This window comes from Thunnus albacares, chromosome 5 (genome assembly GCF_914725855.1).
Source record: "Thunnus albacares chromosome 5, fThuAlb1.1, whole genome shotgun sequence".
NCBI lineage: Eukaryota > Metazoa > Chordata > Actinopteri > Scombriformes > Scombridae > Thunnus > Thunnus albacares.
The window spans coordinates 31,920,478-31,936,077 of NC_058110.1; the positions used below are offsets into that span (position 1 = coordinate 31,920,478).

The 15,600-nt window shown below is 39.1% G+C and overlaps 1 protein-coding gene across 2 annotated transcripts in view; it reads left to right on the forward strand.

Annotated features, from left to right (window-relative positions):
- lama5 (laminin, alpha 5) overlaps positions 1–15,600 on the forward strand; it is a 120,474-nt gene that overhangs the window by 94,805 nt on the left and 10,069 nt on the right. For both annotated transcript variants that reach the window (XM_044351374.1, XM_044351373.1), the window contains exons 40-63: positions 62–145; positions 1,577–1,807; positions 1,985–2,098; positions 2,227–2,357; positions 2,586–2,666; positions 3,258–3,472; positions 3,692–3,792; positions 4,182–4,365; positions 5,148–5,288; positions 5,504–5,655; positions 5,790–5,900; positions 6,400–6,511; positions 6,983–7,156; positions 8,642–8,838; positions 8,923–9,039; positions 9,819–9,973; positions 10,178–10,307; positions 10,420–10,522; positions 10,649–10,762; positions 11,548–11,730; positions 12,579–12,721; positions 12,833–13,012; positions 13,177–13,316; positions 14,051–14,210. In XM_044351374.1, the coding sequence (XP_044207309.1) occupies positions 62–145; positions 1,577–1,807; positions 1,985–2,098; positions 2,227–2,357; positions 2,586–2,666; positions 3,258–3,472; positions 3,692–3,792; positions 4,182–4,365; positions 5,148–5,288; positions 5,504–5,655; positions 5,790–5,900; positions 6,400–6,511; positions 6,983–7,156; positions 8,642–8,838; positions 8,923–9,039; positions 9,819–9,973; positions 10,178–10,307; positions 10,420–10,522; positions 10,649–10,762; positions 11,548–11,730; positions 12,579–12,721; positions 12,833–13,012; positions 13,177–13,316; positions 14,051–14,210 (3,453 nt within the window). The remainder of the gene's footprint in view (positions 1–61; positions 146–1,576; positions 1,808–1,984; positions 2,099–2,226; positions 2,358–2,585; positions 2,667–3,257; positions 3,473–3,691; positions 3,793–4,181; positions 4,366–5,147; positions 5,289–5,503; positions 5,656–5,789; positions 5,901–6,399; positions 6,512–6,982; positions 7,157–8,641; positions 8,839–8,922; positions 9,040–9,818; positions 9,974–10,177; positions 10,308–10,419; positions 10,523–10,648; positions 10,763–11,547; positions 11,731–12,578; positions 12,722–12,832; positions 13,013–13,176; positions 13,317–14,050; positions 14,211–15,600) is intronic.

The window sequence follows — 15,600 nt, forward strand, 5'->3', positions numbered from 1 at the left end:
ACATATAAACGAACAAAAAACGTTTCATGTGATATAAGAGATACGATATTTCCTCCTGCAGGGGAACCAGATGACGCTGGTGTTCATGGAGAGAGAATACTCCACACCTGAAGAGCCTCACCTGGGAATAGTTCACATGGTCGAGGTAAATTCACCTTTACGGGCTGTGTGCCGTTGAAGCTACGGGAGTCGGGAGGTTTATGGGAGAAATTTGTATCAAGCAGACGGGTATCAACATGTCGGATTTGACCTTTTCTTAAATATCATTATCATTTTTGTTTGGTGTTAAGCACCGGAGGGAAATCCTCTCAACTTACAATAACTATTATTGGTTATGTAAGTTTTTGCAGTTTGGTGACCTCAGGTTATATATGTTTGTTCTTTAAACTTCAGTCTCCCACTGACATCTAGAGCTGCTAATATTGCATAATGCAGCTTTATATATATTAATATACAAGACCCCTAAGATGAGATGCTTCGTACAGGCTTTACTAACTGCTTGTTTGGTGATTAAATTTTTTGTTACTGAAGGGCAAAGCAAACAGAGATTCTGTGTTATTATGTTGATCATATATACATTACTGAACATAAAGTATTCTTATTGTTAGGATGGTTAAGTAAGAAAGATCAGGTTGAATCCATATTAATGTCAAAATCTGTTATGTGTCTAAAAATGGACTTATAGGCTACTAGTAGATTTTGATGAGGAAAATGAAGCACTGAAACAGAGACGGAGCTGCCTTTTTTTTCATCTAACTATTTGATCTTTTGTTGTTTTTATTTTTGTTATCGTTTTTTTTACAATAAATCTCACAAGCGGAGAATTAAAGAAAGTAAAAATCTGGGATGAGAAAAGTTAAGACGACTGTTTCCTCTTCAAAAGGGTCAAATAGATAACCTTCCTCCTCCTTTTCTGATCCCTTCTGACCAGCCCCTTAATAATAATAATAATCTTCAAAAGCTTTATATAAACATGAAAATCAAAATTAACCATCACTGCACACTGTGATGACTTTACTGTGACTTTATTAAGAGCGAACAACACGTTTTCACCTGTAGCCTCTTCAGGTTCGCTCAGTACAACTGCTGAGTACTCACAGGTGTGATAAATACGTATATAATACTTGAAGACTGTGACAATTAGTCATGTGACTCAGATGTATTTTTCACCTTATCTATTCCTGCGACCGACCACAATAAATTACCCACAATAACAAATAAACAAAACACACAAAAGTAGAAGTTTCAGTCACGACCAATAAAAATAATACAAAGAATCTTAATGATGTTGTGTATGATTGTATATAAACACAATTTCCTGATCTAGTTTGTGCAAATTAAATTTAACTTCCGCCTTTCAAAAATGTATGGAGTTAAAATAATATAATATATATAATAATAATAACAAGATGGGTGTATCTTATTTTGAAATACCTGTCAAATTAAGATATTTGATCATTTTGATGCAAAACTCCTGTAAATCAGAGACCACAGATATTAAAGGGGTGATAAATATCCTCAATATATCTTCCTCGTCTCTCCTTCTTCCTCCTCCTCTTCCTCCTCCTCCTCGCAGGGAAGTTTCCGTCATGCTCAGACCGGTAACTCCGTGTCACGTGAGGAGCTGATGATGGTTCTGGTCGGTCTGGAGTCTCTGCAGATCCGAGCCCTTCACTCTCAGGTGGCTCACTCCGTGTCGCTCCGCGGCGCCGTGCTGGAGAGCGCCGAAAACTTGCCCACCGGTCGCCATGCCAACAATGTGGAGATCTGCATGTGTCCCGCCAATTACCTGGGAGACTCGTGTCAGGTGAGGGACCAGATCGGTTGTTAGAGTGATGAGTTAACTTGTTATGTTATTGATAATATTTGAATTATTAGTTTTACTGTATGTTTCCTCTGCAAAATTTTGTTTGTTTGTATATTGGTTACTTAAAAGAATATCTCCTCTCCTCTCCTCTCCTCCTCTCTCTTCTCCTCTCTATAGAAATGTGCTCCAGGTTTCTACAGAGACACTATCGGCCTGTTTTTGGGGAAATGTGTTCCCTGTAACTGTAACGGACACTCTGACCAGTGTCTGGATGGATCTGGAATCTGTCTGGTGAGAATTTTCTGTCTTGTTGACAATAATTGACACACACACAAACGTTGTGTCCTTCACCTAACGTGTTGTTTATAGATTGCTCACTCGTCTTTTTGTCTTTTTGTTTGTTTGTCTCTGTCCATCAGAACTGCCAGCACAACACAGCTGGCGACCACTGTGAGAAATGCCAGGGCGGTTTCCTTGGCAACAACAGTCTGGACGGACAGGCGGTTTCATGCTCCAGTTGTCCCTGCCCACTGAGAGTCCAGTCCAACAAGTCAGTACATTTCACCCTCTCTTCAAGTCTTCCTCTTTATTACTTCTCTCATCCTCTCCAGATCCCTCTTTCTTCTGACACCTGACAATCATCTCCCTCTCTCTTCGTCCTCCTGTCGTCTCACAATTCATGTCATCAGCTTTACAGTAATAATCTCTCTTCTGACAGTCCTTTTTACTGGACTATATATGTGTCAATAACTCCTCATTTCTCTCTCTCTCTGTGTAGTTTTGCAGAAGGTTGTGTGCAGAAACAGGACAGGATGCAGTGTCTGTGTATGCCGGGTTATGCTGGACCAAACTGTGAAAGGTAAACAGCCTCCTCAACACAGTTTAGGTTTGTTCTCAACAATATAAATTAATAAAACTCCCTTTTAAAGGTCAGTAGTTCCTTATACAGTATGTGTTGAAGTACGTTTTGCCTCTTAAAGATGCTTTGTAAAAGTTAGAGTTGAAAAAGTTTTGTTTTTGTGTTCTTTTGTGTTTGCTTATTTTTTAAATAGTTTATACCTTTTTGTTCTAGTATATTAAATTCAATAAGTATCTTTTTTTAAGAGCACTACAATAGTTACCTCTGTACTCTGATCTTACTTGATCCTTGAAGCTATCTCATGAACACATGCCATCTTTCCTAAATATATGGCTTGTTTTGGTTTTATTCTGTCATAAAAACAACCTACACATAACACACTTTGCACATATTCACCAAGAAACATAGAACATACAACAAACACAAAAATAAACAAACTTGAAACAGGACACAAAACATAAAGTTGAAGCACTAAAAACACTAAAATATACTGTATAAGTAAGATGTAAACATACCTTAAACAGGATAAAAGTAAACCTACATAAACACCATGTGCTATGCAGATGAATTAACTACTGCCCTCTTACACAGGTGTGCCCCCGGTTACTATGGCAACCCCATGGTGCTCGGCAGCAGGTGCCAGCCGTGCCATTGCCACGGCAACACCGACCCAAACATGCTGTTCACAGACTGTCACCCGCTGACCGGCGAGTGTCTGAGCTGCATGCACAACACGGCCGGGCCTCACTGTGACATCTGCGCTCCCGGTTACTACGGAGACGCCATCAACGCCAAAAACTGCACCAGTGAGTCCGGTTCAGTCTCCCCCACAGAGCAGAAACAAGTCACTCAGCTGCAAACATGTTCATTTGATCACATTATGATTATTTGAGCTTTTATTTAACAAGAATAATAGTCAGTGATGAAATAAGGACTCTGATTAATGCTAGCTTACAGATAAAGTTTAAAAAAGATTTATTATCATTTTAAAGAGCTGTGTGTGTGTTTTTCTTTTTGTCTCACAGGATGCAGTTGTTCTCCATGTGGTACCGAGTCATGTGACCCTCAGACTGGACAGTGTCGCTGTAAACCAGGAGTCACCGGACCGCGCTGCGACCGTTGTGAGGTAATTTATCCTCAATGCGGATTATAAATTCCAAAACTGAAAATATAATTCATTCTTATTTATTAAGAAACAACACAGAAAACAGTAAGAAGCTTCTTGTTTTTTTGCAAAGTTGCATCAGAATACAAATATCTCAAATAGGGTGATACAGATGATAAATGTATCTGTTTGTGTAAAGGTGTCTTTCCAGTGTTGTCTGCAGTATTGTCGGTTTAAAAGAAACAGACAAACCAAACCAAAATGTTCCCTCTAGCAAGCTACAATCTGAAATATATGAAATGTAAATAAAACCTGATACACAGGTGCTTTAAATTGCGTCTTCTTCACTGGAAGTAAATGTTGCCACAATTAAGCCTCACGCCTGAATCTGTCGCGCTGTTGTTCATCAGGACGGCTCCTTCGGCTTCGACTCGTGCTCCGGCTGTCGTCAGTGCGACTGCGACGCCTCGGCGGCTCTCGTCCAGCCGTGTGACCCTCGGAACGGTCAGTGCGCCTGTCAGCCCGGAGTCAACGGACCCAACTGCAGACAGTGCGCTCCTGGATACTGGGACTACGGACCCAACGGATGCAAGAGTGAGTGAATACGTGACATACAGAGACACGTTAACACACATTCGTTAACATCGTGCATCTCTGTTTACTTTTTTTTTTTTGTCACTTTATTTTTATTAATACAGATACAGGCAAAAAGAGTTAGTTGACATGGACAGCAGGATACTTATAAAGAAAAAGGGTCTTTCAGTCCATTTTCTCCTGTATTTTACATGTTAATCATATCGTCATCTTAAAGTAAAGATCAGTTTCACCATACAGTTTATTTTTTGAAGGGTTTGCCTGCAGCTTTTTAGTGTGATGCCAGAAATATGTTAAAGAGGTGTTCATCCAGTGCCATAAGTTTATGCAAAATATCGCCAGGTGTAATAATAACAAAAGAGCAATAAACTTCTATTTCGAGTGAAATGTAGTAGCTTTTAAATGTCTGCTCAGGCTACACGTGATGATATTTTTAACCTCTGTTCATATTATTTTCATTTCATTTCATTTTTGTGCAAATTCTGTGCTATTAAACAATAATGTTTTTTTATTTATTTTGTTTGTTAAAGCACTTAGTAAAATATTTTTGTAAAGTTAATCAGACCACAGTTTGTGTGCTTAAAAAACGAGCCCACATGGTCCAAATTCCAACTGCAGCCAATAGTTATTAGAGTTTACTCATTTCATATTCAGATGCAAACCCCAGAGGCTGTGTGAACACCCAACAGCTTTAATGTAGCTTCCATGTAGCTTGATTTGCAGTGGCTACTTTTATTTAATCAAACTGTTTGTTCATGTCGACGTGGTTTTTGCTCCTCCAGAGTGCGACTGTAGAGGAGGTCGCTGTGACCCCCGGACGGGAGAGTGTCGCTGTCCTGACGGGATGACGGGAAAACAGTGTGACACCTGCTCAAACAAATACAGCGTACCTACAGAACATCATCACGGCATGCACTGTGAACGTACGTTAAACACTCAAACACACACACACACACACACACACACACACACACACACACACACGTGATGACAGCAACTGAGGGGAAAATCCAAATATGTTTGAAAGTGAGAAAATAATACCATCAAACTTCCAACAAGAACTGAACAATTTCCTAGAAAGTGATGTGTAGGAATGGAATTAAGTGTGTGTGTGTGTGTGTGTTTGTTACTTTTGCAGTGTGTGACAGCTGCGTCGTCGTCCTGTTGGAGGATCTGGACAAAATGAACGACGACTTCCGCTCAGTAGCCGGTCAGCTGACCAATCTGAACGCCAGCTCTATCGTCTGGGCTCAGCTGGACAATCTCAACAAATCTATGGAGGAAATCGCTGTGAGTCCACACACACACACACACACACACACACACACACACACTACACACTAATGATGCAGCTGTAGTGATGCTGATGTTGGTGCCATATTGTAAGCAGCTATTCTAATAAACTAATTTTCCCATGATTCCAGCGGGCCATAGAGAACTACAACAGTACACTGGATGACAGCAGGAGCCGCGCCGACTTGCTGGATTCTGATATTATGAACATCAACGCTGACATTGATGAACTGCAGAACAAGGTGTGTGATCACTGATGTCACCAACACACACACACACACACACACACACACACACACACACACACACTATTCACTAAAATGTGAATTGTAGGACTATTTGAATTAATAATTGAATATTATTGTTGATTATATTCTTCTTCTTCTCCTCAAGATATTATGGTTAGTAATTCTTACCTTTTAAATGAATAATAGATTCATTAATATCTGTATGAGATCATAAATACTTGAGAATATGTTGTCTTTTTATTTTAGTGTTTTAGAAAACACAATATAACCTTTAACTTTTAACATACTGTATGAGATACTGCTTTAATAATTATTGGGATATTAATTTTACCCACATGCTCACCACCAGGATAAACACAAGGAACATTTTCCGCCATAAATCCACCTTCACCCTCTATTAGAAACATTAACGCCACCATGAAATGTGAAATGAACATGTCGTAAATGTGTCTGTTGTTATTGAAAACTTAAAGTGCTGTTTTGGTGTTTTCAGACAAAAGCGACGACAGACAGAGTGGGTGAGCTGCGTGACAGTACCACTAACACACACCAGAGGGCGCAAGACCTGCTGTCCTTCATCAACAACATGACCAAGGATATAAACGGTAGGTCAGAGCATCAGATATGACTAAAAACATTATAATAATACAATATAATACATCACTGATATCATGAAAAGGCTTAGAGGAGGGATTTTTCCCATACATGCAAGGTTTTTGATATGTAACTATGAGGTAAAATCACACTTACAATACAAAAAACTAAACATTTTGAGTTTAAAAGTTTGAAACAGTTAATGCATGATTTAAAAAATGGAAAATATTAAGTTAATCTTTCTTCAAACCAAAGATCTGAACGTCTGCTTTAAAATAATATATTGCCTAAGATCAACCAGGATACTTGTTCTTTAAATTATTGATAACATTTTGATGTGTACAATGTCAGAAGCTCATCTAAGCTTCAAAACATTTTTTTGTAATTTCCATCCTTTGAAAAGAAGGTTAATTTACAAACACTGACCAATTGATTGATTGATTGATTGATTGACTGACTGTGATGCTCCCATCCCTCTGCAGACATCATGCATATGGCGAACAGGTCGTCACTGAACGACACAGACTCGAATCAGGACGACGGTGACAGGGAGAGGATGATGAGGGAGGTGCAGGCCATGCTGAGGGAGATGAGGTTCAGGAGCTGCGTGGGACAGAAGAAACTGGCCGACAAAGAGAAGACGGAGGCGGAGAAATGTGAGTTTATTCGCTCGGAGAAACACGTACATCCACAAATCACTTACTGTATGGACACATTATGATTCCTCCTGCACATTTATCCTTCTGTTTTCAGTTTTATAACCCTTATAAACATAGAATATTAAACCTAGACTGATCTCATCTCATCAGGAACACTTTTACAGATTCTCAGTTGCAGCAAAAAGAGGAAAGTAGACAAAATTGATCTTTAAATAGATCAAAAATGTAAGATGACGAATATTCTTTTGTTTTACCTGAACAAGAGCACATTTGTTTACACAAAAAATTACTAGTTTGGGGTGTCGACCAGTTGTTTTACATCAGCTTTAACTGATTCCATATAAATTACACAAATCGATGGCCGAAAATTAAAACCTCCTATCTGAAACACTTTTTTTTGAGAAAACTAAAAAAAACTTGCTGTTTTCTTGCAGAATGTTATTTGTTAAGGATACCCAATACATAATACACTGTTTTTGGACTATATTACTATATTATGTGTTAACAATACTGTAATAACCATACAAACATACCGTAACCACATAATATAGTAATATAGTCCAAAAACAGTGTATTATGTAATAAATAGCATTCTGCAAGAAAACAACAAGTTTTTTTTAAACAAGTTTTCTCAAAAAAGTTCATTTTTTAAGCTAGGAGGTTTTGCTCTTCGGCCATCGAAATATAACATTTATGTTTAACACTGTACATGATCCCAATAAATAAATAAATAAATAAGATCATAACTTAAAGCTGTCTGCTTTAGATGTGGTTTTAAATGAAGGAACTTTCCTGCTTCTTGCCCCAAAATATACAGTTTTTGGAAGAATACGTGCAAATATTTTATCACAAATCCATGAGATTAATTTCCCAGTGGACCCTGAAATTTGCCTGCGAGTTAACTTCACCGATTTAAACCTGAGACGTTGTGACAATGCAAAGTTTACAGGAATCCAGAAACTGTGTAACACTAAAATGGAAATTAAGAAGAACAACATGTCAGTTGGATCAAACTAGAAAAATTACATATTGGTTGAGAAATGAGAGTGAAACCTTTTACAACATATTTCAGTCTTTTATTGATTATATGATATATGATATAATTTTGTCAAGTAATTATATTTTATCATGTAGGTCAATTTCCCCAAGGACAATACCTCTCAACTGTTGCACTATTACTGTAACCTACATGTCTGTTTCTATTTTACTTTGACTATAGTTGCATTAAGTGCTCTTTCTTCTCTCTACTTCTTCATGTTTCACAGTTTTTAAAAAGCAAAACAAACATGACGTTCTTACTTGAAGCTGCATAAAACTATCCCAAAAATGTGGTTTTAATGTATTTTAACCTCTAAACTCAAATGCAAAAATGACACAAAGTCAAGTTTTCCATTTTTTGCAGCAGTTCAACCCAAGAGAGCAAAACCAAAGCTGTGAGTGTGATCTCTTCCTCAAGCCGTGTCTCCTTTTCTCTCTTGCTAGTGTTGGATCGTGTTAACAAAGAGTTGGTGGGTCGTCAGGCAGGAAACGATGACGTGGTCAAAGCCATCAAAGACCGTTTGAACCGCCTCCACTCTCAAATGATGGACCTCCGAGATGCTCTGAACGAAGCCGTGAACAAAACCGCCAGAGCCGCAGAGATCAACAATATCAACGAGAAAACGTTGGAGGACAACAAGGTGAGTTTGGAAACCGACAAGAACAACCTAGAAGAAGAAGAAGACACCGATTCTTAAATGATACTGACTCTCTTTCTTTCCCAGAGGAGGATAGAAGACTTGTTGTCCAAGCAGAAGGAGGTGACCGATCAGCTACACATGGCTGAAGACGACGTAGCCCAGGTCAACGATTTGCTGTCCATGCTGCACGACTCCAAAGAGGTTAGAACGTGCACAAACGCAAATTTTGATTGGTTCAATGATTTCAACACAACATGATAATAATAATAATAATAATAATCTACAACTGCATGCACGTTACTGTGGGGGGACAAAAGCATTTTACTGAGCATGCAGTATACTTACTAACAATATTAGCAAATGTTCAAAAATGTAATCTAAGTGACACCAACACTGATTTCTGTTTAATGTAATTAGTAACTTCAAAAGACTGTTTTTATATTTGCAATTACATTTACATAGTGTTAATTACAAGTACTACATGCACTTCCTTGTGTTCACTTTGTATATTTTGTTATTAGGTGTTAAAAAAAGTCAGTATTTCAAGTTGCATTGATTGTTTTTTAACAGATAAGTAAAAAATTGCTGTAACACAATTTGCACAGAGTGAATCTGATGAAGCAACGTGTGAAACGCGTAGTTCGCTCCTTTTGTTTTTTAATCTAATCCCGTAGTAAAATAGTGTAAATTCCAGTATCCTGGTGTGCTGAAATACTTTTTTGATTTTCTCTATTTGCCCTGCATCTTCATCTTTTTGTGTAAAGTTTGCTCGTGTTTTTGGTGGATGAGGTTACAGCAGGTTTTTGTGTCACGGCTAAGCTCCACTTAATGTGAAAGAACAGCCTGGTTGACTCTACATCCAGAGTAAAACAGATTCCCTTTCACACAACCTTGTTATATGATTACAAGTGTTATCAGGCTCAGTACAGTGATCCTCTCTTCTATTTTAACACTTTAAACGTCTCTCTCTTCCCTCTCAGGAATATGAGCGGTTGATGGCCCAGCTGGACGGCGCCAGGACGCCGTTGGCAAAGAAAGTGCAGGACTTTGCTTGGGTTGACTCCAAAATCCCCCTGGTGGAGGCGGCGGAGAAACACGCTGAGCTGCTGAACGCTTTAGCCATGAACCTGTCCAGGTAAGAGAGACCTGCTGCACTGCTGAACACTGTGGTGACATAATTCAACAGGTAAATTATGTCTTAATGAGGCAGCAGCAATGTAATCTTGTTGCCGCATTACATACATCCTCCACTGAGTGCACTTGTTTAATTAAACCTCCTTTATATAGATTTTAATTAAAATGACTTTCATTGTTTCTGGATGTCTTTGTCCGTCTGCAGTTTCGTTGCAGACACCAAGAAGGATGAATTTGTGGACGTAACACAAGCCTACAACAGGATCATCAACAGCATCAAGGAGGCAGAGGAGGCCGCCAACATGGCTGACAAGGCTGCCACCAACGCACTGGAGGTACAGCACACACACACAAACACACACAAATGCATTCATATGAGCACACACACATGCACCAATGAACTCAACTCAAAGAACTTTTAAATGTTTTATGTGTGTTTGTGTGCAGAACATAAAGGACCAGGACCTCGGTCAGATCGCCGACTCTCTGAGGAACCACAGTCTGGAGCTGAAGGATGAAGTTGAAAAGCTAAATGACGAACTCAACAACGGTAAACATGTCATGAAATAAAGCAAAAGTTAGAGTCCTGTAGACTGTCCCTTTCATCTCCTTCTTTAATAAATTTAGATGTTTTTGTAGTTGAAGTGTTTTATTTTGTTTTTTGTCCGCTGCACAGACCTGAAGCCGCAACTAGAAGATGCTCAGAAGCGACTGGAAGACGCCAAAACCAAAAAGGTTCAAGTGATGAAGGACCTGGAGACGGTTCAGAGAAACCTCAACTTCACTTCAAGTACGCACGTTCATCACACACACACACACACACACACACACACATATGCAGACAGATGTGTATTCAAATTTAAGAGGAGCTAGATGTCAAAAATATAGCTAAACGTGTGTTCGGAGATATAAAAGCTGAAGGATTTTAGTCTTTAAGACGTCTGACAAACATCCACCACACAAATTCAGAAAAAAACAAAACAGTTTAACAGTTTCTTCCAGCAGTAAACATGATATAAACAGTTCGTACATTAGAGCATATGAGATTTAACTTTTTTTTTTTTTAATAAAAAAAAAACAACAACAAAATATCACATTTTAGTGTTTTTAGTCTGTTTATTTGTACAGTAAGATGAAAATGACTAGATGAAGATGCCTACCAGGATCAGAATTAATGCATGCAGTATTAAATTTACATAATAATAATCATTTCATAATGCTCTTTAAATATCTGTAAGTAGTGATCAAATCATCCATAAACACAAATCTGGCATTTATCCATTCTTACATAAGCCAAACTAAAAAAATCTGCACACCAGGACTTATGCAGATAAAATTATTTAATGCAAAGAAGTTTCAGGCTGCTTATTGTTAGATTAGCTGGTTAGTCAACAAGATACATCTGGTATAATAATCAACGGGACCAGGCACAAGGAAACGCCGGTGCATTGAATAATATTTTCTGCAGAAGTCAAGACAAAGATTTTTATATATTAGTTTTGAAGTTCCAGCACCAGTGTGTGACGTTTCATAAAACATCTGTTATCTGTTATGTTCTCTCCCCGCGACGAACAGATGTGAGTCAGGAGATCGACGAGGCGAAGCGAGCGGCGGATCAGGCCAACACCACGGCGACGCAAGTCAACGATGCCCTGCGTCCCATCAAAGAGCAGCTGGACCAATGGCAGGAGACCTACGGCGACGCCAACGTCACCAACGAGGACATCAACAACGCTCTGATGGAGGCCAACAAGACTGGTAAAGACTTATGAATGTGTATCACTACGGAAATGATTTATTTCAGTAAATGATCGCCTCCTAAGCAGTTTCTGTCAGTGTCGGTTCTTCTTTCTGTGTGAATATTTAATTTTCTTATCTCTACACTTAAAATCTAAATCAGTAAGTGTGCCACATACCCAATAAGTCCTTAACCTTATTGGGAAATCATAAATTTGCCTTAGGGGGCTTAACTCTCTATCCTTTTTTTATTTATTAGTTTATTTGTCAGGGACGATGCAAAAAAACCATTGTATCAGGTTAAAATAACATTTAACAGATATATTTGCATATAGGATTTCTAGCCAAGGCTAATTTGTGCTTTTCTACTAAAAAATAACATTATCATATAACATATCATTACCAAAGATACATTAAATTAAATAAAGCTCATAATAAATAGTGACATTCTCAATAACAACAGTATTTACATCACATAACAATCAATTTACATGTGTTGCATATGATGTATTTATATGTATGATTAAAAACAAAGTCTGTACATTGTGCAGGTTTTTTTTTAAGTAACTGGAATTTTTTACGCAACACTCCACAGTTTCTATCATTGTTTGAAAGTGCATTTTAAGTCTTTCACTGTATTTAAAACAGTAAGTCAGGAGTTTGACGTGGATTTTTACATTTTCTTTATATGTTTTTAACCACAAATCTACTACATGAAAGACATTGAAAAGTGAAACTGTTCTGGGTTGGGTTTTTTTTGCATTAATTAATTCCAGATATCTTATTCTAATACAGTTATTAGTTACCATGACAACGGAGTGTGAGTGGAGCCACAGTGATGTAACTCTTGACTTTCTCTCTCCCTGTAGTGAACATGCTAGGTGACACTATTCCCGTGCTCATGAAGAAGCTGGATAAACTGCAGAATCACTCGGTTCAGATGCCAAACATCTCTGAGAACATCAACCGCATCCGACAGCTCATACAGCAGGCGCGCAACGCTGCCAGCAAGGTACACACACACACACACACACACACATAAATAACATTTAAAGTTAAAACATCTTTTCCCAACAGCAGCCTCTAATGTTTTTTCTTCCTGTCGCTCCCGCCTCGCGTCCAGGTGAGCGTGCCGGTGAAGTTTAACGGGGAGTCCGGCGTTCAGGTTCGTACTCCGTCTAACCTGGCTGACCTGGCTGCCTACACCTCCCTCAAGTTCTACATCACCCTGCCCGAGGCGGCGCGGGCCAGGCGGCAGGACGACGGCACAAAACAGTTTGTCTTCTACCTCGGCAACAAAGATGTAAGCATCACCGTGGCAACATGTGTAGTTATAGTATTAAATGATCCATGTGCCACTCTGGACGTCACGTTCATTTTGTGAACTTTTGATTTCCAAAGCGACTAATATCCAGTAAGGAGTACCTGTGCATTGATTTGGACAACTGTGCTGTCTGGTATTTGTAGTCCAATAAGGAGTTCCTGGGCATGACGCTGGAGGGGAAGAGACTGCGTTGGTACTTTAACGTCGGAGGACAAACTGCTGAGGTGCAGATGCCTGAAGACGTCAAGTCTAACGGGAACTTCAACAACGTAGTACTGGAGAGGTAACACACACAATTAAGTTTAAAGTTTATTTTATTTAAATAGCACTTTAAAAGCAAACAGGTTTTGCACCAAAGTGCTTCACAAAGACATGCGTATGTATACGAATACGAGCATAAAGACATATACGTGCATAACAGATAATTGTAAAAGAAAATAGAGCAATTAAATATGTATATGTGCATATGTGATTTCATTCTTCCACAGACATGTTTGCAATTATCATTCATTGACAACTTTTGTCGTTTCCTTCTTCACATCATTTTGGTTTTGGGAGGATTTTGACACAATATTCTGAAAGTTTTCTTCCATAACGAAAGACGACAATAGTTGAAATACACAGAAGAGAAGAAAAGTAACACATTTATGTTTAATAACTAGAGTTGCAGGGAAATAGTAAATATCCTGGTTCTCTCTTTTAGTGCCTTTGAACACAAAGCGAAATGTCTTCATTCCAGTGGCTGCGTTGTTTTATTACTGTTAAACCAATTGAAAGGGTTGATATTGGGTTTTTTTGATAAATATATTCATCTCCATTATGACTGATATCATTATTAGTACTAGTCTAACTTTTAAAGTGGCAAAAGTTGCCCTAAATGTTGTTCAAACACATTTATGCCAAAAAAAGTTCAATATGCAAGTTATGATACTGAACATCATTATCAGCCTTCAAAACTCCCACATATGTTCTCCTTATTGTGTATGTGTCTCTACTTCTCTATCTGGCTGATTGTAGGATCCTCCAGTATGGTCAGATGTCCATGTCTTCAGAAGCCACTGAGGGCGACCAAAGAGTCACCAAAGCCTCTGAGAATGCTAAAGGAGATCAGGGGCTGCTCAACCTCTTGACCAACGACACCGTCTTTTACGTTGGAGGATACCCCAGCACTTTCAAAGTAAGTACAGGGAGGACTGTATCCTGGGAAATCTTCAGATGGGCCAATAAATCATCTCATTGTGGCCAATTGCCGATGCCGATATATGCACATATTTTTTTTCAACTGGCTGAGGAGACTATTATGCATGCAAGCATAGATTGTACTAAGTATGATCAAGAAAGACAATATATGAAGGAAGAACTTAGGAAGACTGGAGTTCAGGAGCTCAGCATTAAAACTTTAATGAACCTGCCAAGTGGGTGGGGCAGTAGAGTTTTCTTTGAGTTTATGACGCTGGTTGCCAACCGCCGTTATAAACCAAAAAGAAGATTTTTTTTTTCCAACAGAGTGGTACATCCTGTCAGCCAAGGTGTTACCTATCTGTGCAGCCGAACATAGCAGCTCCTCCGCGGACTGTTTCACCCTGACGGTCCCGGTGTTTCCTCCGCCGGCTGCACTCCACTCAGCCGCCCGTCAGATCAGCTGCTTCTTCCCACTTTAACCTGAATAACAAACCAGGGCTCGGTGCTCCGGTTGGATCCACACAGAGAGCCGGGGCTAACGTTAGCTGAGAGGCTAGCAGAGCGTTAGCATCAGCATGACCGGCGGGAAGCACAGCCAGCTAGCCTCCAGCTAGAAGAAGCAGCTGGTCTGACGGGCAGCTGAGTGAAGTGGGGCCTGCGGAGGAAGCAACGGGACCGTCAGGGAGAAACAGTCCGTGGAGGGAAGCACAGTTATGCGGCGGAGGAGAAGGCAACAAATCGGCCTCTCATAATCGGCAGAAAATGTTCATTACGGGTGATGCCGATATTTCATTTTAGAGCTTATATCGGCCGATGACGTGCCGATAATATCGTGCATCCCTAATTATATTATATACTTTTCACAACCCCTCCTAATGTGGAGCTTATTTTCTATGCTCCACCTCATTTGACCTGGACACTCTGGTAATAATCCAACATATATCAGTTGCACCTAGCTTAGAAATAATACTGTCTCAGCATTTTCCACATTTCTCACAATATGACGTTACTGATCATCCCCCTTCCCAACTTCTCTGGGAACTGTGTCCTATTGACGTAAATGTTGTCTTTGCACGTTTGTTTGATCATGGAAAGACAGTTTCCACCACAACTGTGTGATTTTGTCATGAGGTTAAGCTCCATCACAGCTGCTACAGTCATAGAAGTGAAATAAAAGCTACTGCTTTGACCTATGAGAGCGTCCACATTTACACATTTTTGAACTTTAAACTCCCTATGGAGTCACTGAAATAATTAGAAGTCATAAAATAAACACTGAAGGTGGAACTAGCAGTTATTTTTGTTATTGATTAATGTAAAAACATACTCTTCAAGGCAGATAATTCAGTTTGTTTCAACTAAACTTACATACTCCATCTTTTTTT